The sequence below is a fragment of the Tupaia chinensis genome, unplaced genomic scaffold (assembly GCF_000334495.1).
Source record: "Tupaia chinensis unplaced genomic scaffold, TupChi_1.0 Scaffold144168_1, whole genome shotgun sequence".
NCBI classification, from domain to species: domain Eukaryota; kingdom Metazoa; phylum Chordata; class Mammalia; order Scandentia; family Tupaiidae; genus Tupaia; species Tupaia belangeri.
In genome coordinates this window covers 838,807-847,795 of record NW_006204024.1, presented here as the reverse complement: position 1 = coordinate 847,795, position 8,989 = coordinate 838,807, and the positions used below count along the sequence as shown (strand labels likewise).

Genomic DNA, 8,989 nt, shown 5'->3' with positions numbered 1-8,989 from the left:
CGCTCAACGCGTCGGGTACGACTGGCGCGCGCGAGCTGCGGGTCGGCCCCGCACGAGGCGCGAGGGGCGCGGGGGCGCGGAACGACAAGTCCGGCGCCTGGCATCCGCTGGGCGCATGGCGTCTGGACAGCGATCGTCCAGGTTTGGGGGGTGGGAGGACCGGCAGGGCAGCCTAGGAGTCGTCCGCGGGATCGTGGGCCAGAGCGCGACCCTGGAAGCAAGCAGTGCCTTTGGAAACAGTCTCCACATCAGCGCTCTGCCCGAGTGCCTTTCTAAACTATCGCATTCCTTGGGATTACAGTCAGAAGAAACTCAAAGTAGCCTGGCACGTCCTCCCTGCTAAGTAGTTGTCGGGCATGCAGCGTCCACCCAGAAAGCCCACATTCGGCCCTTTTTTTTTTTTTTTGCAAACCAGCTGGGGTGGCCGGGGAAGTGGCATGCAGTCAGTGGAGAGGTGGTTCGTGCTTGGATGAATGAACTCGCTTAACTTTCTTCCCAGACACCTTGGGTGTTCAGGAGAACTCCCACACACTGCATTTACGTGGATGTAGCATCCTTGGACTCTGCCTCGGGGTTGGCCCTGGGGTTTGGCCCAGACCGTGCTGGATCACTCACTAAGCCAGAGGGGTAACCCCGCACTTGCCCAGCTGGGAAAGCACTGCTTTTCTGGCTTTTAACGTGTCTTTTTCTCTCTGTTCTGGGCTGGCCGCTGCAGCCCTCAAGCTGGATTTGGAGGAGAAACTGTTTGGACAGCATCTGGCCACGGAAGTGATTCTCAAGGCTCTGACTGGCTTCAGGAACAACAGAAATCCCAAGAAACCTCTGACCCTTTCCTTGCATGGTTGGGCTGGCACAGGCAAGAATTTTATCAGCCAAATCGTGGCAGAAAATCTTCACCCAAAAGGCCTGAAGAGTAACTTTGTGCACCTGTTCGTATCGACTCTACACTTCCCTCATGAGCAGAAGATAAAACTGTACCAGGCAAGAAACCCCATTATTTTCTAGCCCACAGGCCACTCGGACTGGCCTGGACGGCCTGCGCACTGATTCTGGCCTCTGCTTCTCTTTGCCTTGCAATACCCCAGGCTGCAGAAAGTTAAGGCACACTTAGCCCCGAGGTTCCAAAGTTCTCCTGCAACTTTTCTTTCTCCCTTTCGAAATAATCCCGTGGGGGTGGGAGTGCCAAAGATGAAGGCAAGAGAGGCAATGCTCCTTAATCTTTGAGACCCTTAAGTTGTTGGTGGGGCAGAAACGTGAACCTGAAGTTCCCAGCTCTGAGGTTGGTCTCAGCAGAGCACCCTGGTAGGTGGGGCCACCTTAGCCACTGTGCTGGGGTGCGGCTCTGTGTCCTCCTCCCCGGTACAGGTTCAGCTCTGCCTCTGCATTTGGCATGTAGAACAGAAGGTTTTGTTTTTCCCCCTTAAATGGCTTTTATTCCCTTTTCTTCTATCCTTGACTCCTGGCCGTTGCTTTCTTCAAGAAAAGCCTCAAAGGACTGATCTTCAGATGATTTCTCCTTTCAAGCTGTTTTTTCTACAGTAATTTATGTTAAGTTGTGTAGCAGGGTTAGTTCTCGTTTAAATGAACATTATCCTGGTCAGGGTTGATGTTCCTGCTGTTAGGTGAGGACTGAAAGGAGAAACTGAAACTTAACTGAACAAGGAAGTGAGAGTGGCTGTTTCCACACACACCATGAGGCAGGGAAGGGTGCCAGGGAGGAGATCTAGGTCTCTCACTTTCCGAATTCTCTCACCGATCGTTAACAGTAAGAGAGATGGGGTGTCTCGGGGGCTTTCACATTTTGGAGTTGACGGCTTTATTCTGGGGTGTGTCAAGAACGCAGCGGGCAAGTGTTTTCCCTGCAGTGTCATCTGGGCCGGCTCTGCTGTTCACTGCAGCAGTAGGGGCATCGGTCTTGGGCGACGTACAGGTCTCCATCTCGCTCCTTAGTCCTCCTGTGTCTGGTGATGTTACCTTGCAATTTGGGTCCACAGTGAGATGAGAATTATGGGTTGGTTAACAGTGAGTGCTAAATGTTCATGAGTCTTACACCTCTTATGCCTTTGAAAAATCACATTTGGCATGTCCTTCGAGTTGGGACAGATGTTACCTTGCAATTTGGGTCCACAGTGAGATGAGAATTATGGGTTAACAGTGAGTGCTAAATGTTCATGAGTCTTACACCTCTTATGCCTTTGAAAAATCACATTTGGCATGTCCTTCGAGTTGGGACAAAACTGCACTTCAGCCTCCAGCTCTCTGCAGTTTCGCCTTCCCTGCTGAGTGGAGGTGAGGGTGTAGGTTCCACGTGTTCTTGATGCCCCAGAGAGCGCTGGTTGTTGCCCTCCCCGGGCAGGAGGGGCAACATGGCGCTTCCCTCCCCTCGGGCCTCCGAAGAGCCTCAGCGTCCTGTCTCTTGCACGGTCGGTCTAGGACCAGTTACAGAAGTGGATCCGTGGTAACGTGAGTGCGTGTGCCAGCTCGCTCTTCATATTTGACGAGATGGATAAACTGCACCCCGGGGTCATCGACGCCATCAAGCCCTTTCTGGACTACTATGAGCAGGTCGACGGCGTGTCCTACCGCAAAGCCATCTTCATTTTTCTCAGGTCAGTGGAAGGCTGGTTCTCGGGGTGCACAGGCCCTGGTTCTCCCCGTGCCAGGATTAAGTGCCCACTGACCAGCAGCCCTTTGTTTGCCAGGGACCACGTGCCAGCCTGGAAGTCACTTCTCACTTTAACCCCCCGCTGCCAGTATCAGCATGGTACAGGGAGGGCGGGGAGAGTGAGCTGAAGAAGTTGTCCTGGGGCCAGCAGTCAGTGTAATGGCTCTGTCGTTGGACTCCCACGCAGTCGACCACAGTTCGCATCCCGGACCTGGTGGCTTAGACTCACGCCGGGCGTGTGTGCGTGCGTGCCCAAGATCCCGAGAGGAGAATGGAGGAGAAGGGATTGCGGCGTGGCCATCCTCCCTGGGGGTGATTTCTCGCTTTCTGTCTCTCTGTCTCTCTCTGTCTGGTGAGCGCATGTGCCCTATAGCGAAAACCTCTTAAAAAAAAAAAAAGCCGTCCCTGCTGACAGGCAGTTTTTACTAACTATGCATGTTGTCCTCAAGGGTAATACAGCGCCCTAGCATCTCAGCAAGTTCTGTCCTTTGGAACCTTTTTTTTTTTTTTAAGGTTATTGTCATAAGGCATGTGCATTTGCTGGAGAGAAACAGAGACGGAAAGTGAGAAATCACCTCCCAGGGGATGGCCATGCTGCAGTCCCTCCTCCTGCATTCTCCTTTCCGCATTGTAGGCACACATCCACACGCACCCAGTGTGATTTTCAAGCCACTAGGTTCGAGATGAGAGCTATGGCCAGCCATGTGGGGTCCAGTGCCTTAACCTCCATGCCACCCGCTGGCCCCAGCCCAGCAAGTTCGAAAGAAACATACTTCTTTTTTTTTTTTTAAAGAATTATTTATTTAATTCCATTTGTGATTATTATTTTTTAATTTGACTAGAGAGAGACAGAGAGAGAGGGTAAGCAAGAAAGTAAGCCCCCAGGTCTGGCACTTAACTGCGGTCAGCTATGTGGGAATCCAGCGCCTTTATCCACCATGCCACCTGCTGGCCCAAAGAAACACATTTCAAGTGCTTTGAGAGCAGACACTTTGTTTTATTTAGTTTGGTCTTGTAGCACCTAGTGAATATTTCTTAAGAATAAACTTTAGGGGGCCAGCAGGTGGTAAGGTGGTTAAGGGCACTGGATTCTCAAGTGGCCAACTGCGATTTGAGTCCCAGACCAGGTGGCTTGCTTTCTCATTTTCCCTCTCTCTCTTTCTGTCCCCCTCTGGTCAAATTAAAATAAATAAAATTAAATAATTCTTAAAAAAAAAAAAGAATAAAACTTGAGGACCAGCCATAGTGGTACAGGCAGTAGGGGCTCTGCCGTACAAAGGCCAGAGCCATACAGAAGGCTTTGGGTTCATCCGTGGATCCCCCGAGCATGCCAGGTGTGCCCACAGTCCTCACTGGCTGCAGGGCAGCAGGAGCAGTACAAAGACCCCATTACGGGTGCCTGTCTATTTCTCTCATGAAGGAATAAAGAACGCTGAGCCCAGGAGGTGGGAGATGGGATGGTTCAGGGGCTGGATTCACACATGGCTGACCACAATCTGAGTCCCGGACCTGGTGGCTTGAAAATCATACCGGACGTGCATGCTTGCATGCCCAAAATCCCCAGAGGAAAATGAAGGAGAAGGGATTGTGGCATGGCCATCTCCTCTGGGGAGTGACTTCTCACTTTCCCTCTTTGTGTCTCTGGTGAGCACACACGCCCTACGGTGAAAACCCTAAAAAAAGGAAGAGAGTAAGCCTTAGCACAGGTGCGTGTCCTGATGAGACACAGACGCCTTAACCTGTGTTTAACGTTTGTTTTCTGGCACACCAGCAATGCGGGTGGGGACCTCATAACCAAGGTGGCCCTTGACTTCTGGCGGGCAGGAAGGAAGAGGGAGGACATTCAGCTGAAAGACCTGGAGCCTGTGCTGTCTGTTGGAGTCTTCAATAATAAACACAGTGAGTCCCCTGGGCCCCGGGGAGCCGTCACTCTGCCAGCAGAGCACATGGCCTGGTGTGGGATGGCAGGAACCCCAGCTGGGTCTCGTTTTGCAGGTGGCCTGTGGCACAGTGGGCTGATAGACAGAAACCTCATCGATTACTTCATCCCTTTCCTGCCCCTGGAGTACAGACATGTGAAAATGTGCGTGAGGGCCGAGATGAGGGCCCGTGGCTCTGCTGTAGATGAAGACATTGTCACCAGAGTAGCCGATGAAATGACGTTTTTCCCCAAAGACGAGAAAATCTACTCAGACAAGGGTTGCAAAACCGTGCAGTCTCGGCTGGATTTCCATTGAGCTCTGCCCCGGGCCGGTGGGAGGCGCCAGAGGCTCAGTGCGTAGGCTCTGTGTGGCAGGGCCCTGCCTTTCTGAAGCACTTTGAAGACCCTGCTGGGTTTTGCACATTTGCACCTGTGGACATCCGCGATCTAGAAGATTTTAAGAACTGGTTTTGAAAAGACACTTGTCTGTCAAGTGCACTGGCCATTGTGCAGTGACAGGGTCCAGCTGCTGCCTGCAGCTGAGGATGGACTTCGAACTTACCGTTCCTGACCCTGACAAAAGTGCCTGTAAATAGTTGTGGGTGTGAGCTCGAGGATGGCACCCACACCTCAGGGCTCCTGTGACCAGCAGGATTCATGGACCCCGCTGCAGTCTGGGGCATTCCGTTTTCATCTGCCTAGAACATTCTTGCTCGGTTTCCTTCTCTGCACGGAGGGCTCCCCGACTCCAGTATTTTCAGTTCCTGTAAGTGCAGTGTCACGGGGAGGACGTGGCCCTGCAGGCTGGGTGCTCTTGACCTTGGGTGAGCTGTCTGCGTGAGGGTGGGGGCCCCGCCTGAGGGCCCTGAAGCATACAGGGACATTCAGGACCGTCCTCGGCCCGTCACTCTGGCTGCCAATCACAGCTCTGGTCTTGGAATTCCTCTGCCCATCTGCCCCGTGGCATCGGCCCCAGCTGCCTTGTCCCGCATCTCCTGAATGTCAGTCACTACCAGATTTCCCCAACGAACCAAAATGAGACCGCTGGCTTTGAACTGGAGTCGTTGGTCCCCATGGTGACACGTTGTCTGTTACACTCAATGTGAGGGTTCGTCTCTCGCTTTACTCCATAGAAATGATTGAAATCCGTAGGACACTCATTCTCTGCGGATGCCACGTGCCCAGACTGGACAGTCACCTTGCAGATTCTGCCTTGCCAAAGTGGGGTTGCTGTACCCTAGAAATGCTGGAGTTTTCGAGGATATGTCTATTTTTAATATTGTTTTTACCTCTGAGTCTTTATTATTAATACAAGTATAAGATGTTGCTTATTTTAAAATGGGAAAGACACAAAATGGAATGTTTATTCTCTTCTCAGATGCTCTTAAAACAAGTGGTATGAATCTTCCTAGTTAAATGTGATTAATATATGGCCACAATTGCAGATCAGACAAGGTCGGTGTGAAGTTGGGGCTGGCCCTGGGTGCCCTGTGTGATAATGAGCCCCTCCAGGGCAGTCAGGCGGTACTACCTGACCACTGGGAAGTAAGACTCAGGTCCCGGCCAGTGCAGATTGTCTGGCTTCCATAGTTCCAGTGCAGCTGCAGACATGGGGTTAGGATGTGCAGCACTTTTACATATAAAATGTGGTAGACTGAATATTTTATGACATGGAAATGTCTTACACGATTATCGCACTTGGTTTTTAAAAAATAATGCCAAAGTGAGGCTTAAAATTTTTAGGACATATTTTCAGATTGGAGCTAAGTTACATTCTCCTACAACCTTTCTCTTACAACCTTCTGGGTGCCTGGCCAAGAGATGGGGTTGTCTCTGTTTACAGTGATGCAACAATCTCAACACGTGTTGGCCACCTTTGGACTGCTGTTAGCGATCCGTAACTTGAAAAGGCCTCAGTTGACCGCAGCCCAGCCTCCCCCACCCCTGGTAAGATGTGGACAGGAGCTTGAATTGACCTACTGAATATAAACTAATAAAGCCTAAATCATGTCATATGAGATGTCACTTGCTAACTTGTTTTCTAGTTTACTGTGTGGTGACAAAATTGGAGCCCAGAATAAAGGCTCTTTAACAGCTCAGGCGTGATTAGACCCATCCTGCTCTGGACATGCGAGTTGGCAGGCTTTGCATCATACAGAACCAATATTTACCCTAAAGGCTATGATCCCCAAACAAACATGAAGTTAAATTGAATTAGGTGAGAGATTTCCATCAGAAAGAGATGGCCTTCGGAAAGCCGGCTCCCAAACGGCTGATTAGTTTGAATCCAGCCTTAGGCAGCTTGAAAAACCCCCTGTGCACGTGTGTGTGCACGTCCCACAGTTTGATGGATGGAGAATGGAAGAAAGGAGTGCAGTGTGACTACTCTGGTGGGCGTGTCCTCTCGCTCTCCTTGCTGTGCCTCTGGTGTGCACACGCCCACTGGCAGTAGAGATGGACTGGGGCCAGCAGGGGCATGGTGATTAAGGTGCTGGACTCCCGCATGGCCAACTGTGGTTTGAGTCCTGGACCTGGTGGTTTGCTTTCTCACTTTCCTTCTCTCTCTGGTGAGTGCACGTGGTCTAAGGCAAATTTAAAAAATAAATAATTCTAAAGAAATAGATGGACTTCTTTTTTAAAAATACATTCACTTGGAATTAGCATAGGAAGGAAACTGAGGCAGTGGGAAAACAGGACTTGCTGGTGACATCCTGAAGCTGGGCGTGACCAAGGAGACCCGGCTGCGAGGCCTTCCCACCCAGAAGTAGTAATGGGGAGGCCCCAAGTATGTCCACCAGCTCTCAGCGTGTTCACGTACCCCGGAGTTTTAGCTCAGTGCACTGTTTCCAGTACCTGAGGCCCAGCTGACCTCCTGGAAGGCCCAGGCCTGCTCACAGACAGCCTGCCTGCTGCCTTGATTTGCCAACTGAAGGTGCTTGAGTCCTGGGAGAGCGGCTTTCTGGGTCTGGTTCGCAGACAGCCGGGGCCTGTGTTCCCTGGTTAGGGACTCCCAGGTAACATCTGCCTTCTTCAAATGAATGGTTTGCATTGTGACTCCTGGGGTCATGACAATAGGCCAGTTTCCACTCAACACCAAGAACCTGCTGATGCTCGGGCCACCCTCAGGAAGCCTGGACCCCCCAAAGGAAGAGCTCCTGCACAGGCCTTGCAGCCTTGACGCAGGGGGCCCACGTTAGCCCAGCAGCGAGTCTGCTGAACTGTCTTCTGTGCGGCCAAAAACTCCCGGGAGACAACCCACTCGCAGCACACCTGCTGCAGGAAACGAAGGCTGTCCCACGTCTGCAGCTCTGCACTCCTGCCTGCCAGATGTAGCTCCATAGCCAGGGTCGGGGGCTCCACAACCCCACAGTGGGGCACAATGCCCTGTGCAGCCAGCCACCGGGCCAGAGCCATCCCGGGTCCCGCAGTCGCTGCGTCAGACTCCATCTCTTTCCAGTCTGGACCACCTCTGCTAGGCCTTCACTCACAGCTTAGCTCAGAGGCCTACAGTAGAGGGATGTTTGCCCTTAAAAAAATATGGACAGAGTACACACACACAACTTTATTGTAAAATGGTAGCTATTTGCATTTATAAATAAAAACACTGGCTTCGGAATCCCCAGATGGGGCAGCTAAGCTTTCCAGGGAGGACTGGGGTTCTGATTTAACATAGAAAAACCTAGTGATTCTCCCTGAAAATGTGATACATGAGGGGGTTTTCAAAAATAGGGCAAACTTTGCCACACGGAATTCACAATCCAGCGGAAAATGCGTGGTTCATTTGGGAAAGCGGAATGAAGACAGGCCTGCCTCTGCAAAGCCGAGACTGGTAGGTGACAAAGACTCCAGTTCCAGCTCAGCCCATGGCCTAGTGATTAAGGGAACTGGCTTCTCACGGCCCACAAGTCCCCAACCCAGAGCTTGGAAAGTATGCCAGGCATGAGTGCACGGGTGCCTGAAATTGGCAGATGGAGAAACCGAGAAGGGACAGGCATGGCCAGGCCCTGCTGGGAGTGCTCCCCCCCCCCTCTATTTCTGACAAGCATGTGGACTCTCTGGCAAACAAAGTTAAGGAAGAAAGGAACAAAGACCGTGGTTCTAACCAACGGCCACAATGTTACTAAGATCAGCCCCTCTATCACACTTCTTCTCCTGAGAGGAGAGCCCTTGGAGGATGCCCAGGGTCCTGGGAGGTGCCTGAGATGTCCTCTCACACACTTGTGTCCTTATCTAACCACTTCACTGCCCAGGCCACACTGGCACTGACACAGGTCAGCTCCTGCTGGTTCCCGCAATGCCGCCCCCAGGCTCCACTCCAGGGCCTTGTGCCTGGCCCTCTTGCAGCGAAGACCTCTCACAGCGTAGGCCGAGATGACGGGTGCTAAGAAACACACGAGCCGACA

The 8,989-nt window shown here is 51.9% G+C and overlaps 1 protein-coding gene across 1 annotated transcript in view; it reads left to right on the top strand.

The window, feature by feature from the left end:
* TOR1B (torsin family 1 member B) overlaps nucleotides 1-6,606 on the top strand; it is a gene marked incomplete in the record, with an annotated part of 6,791 nt that extends 185 nt beyond the window's left edge. The window contains 4 exon segments of the mRNA XM_027767308.1: nucleotides 715-981; nucleotides 2,434-2,609; nucleotides 4,437-4,564; nucleotides 4,661-6,606. Coding sequence (XP_027623109.1) covers nucleotides 715-981; nucleotides 2,434-2,609; nucleotides 4,437-4,564; nucleotides 4,661-4,902 — 813 coding nt within the window.
* Nucleotides 6,607-8,989: the final 2,383 nt, after the last annotated feature.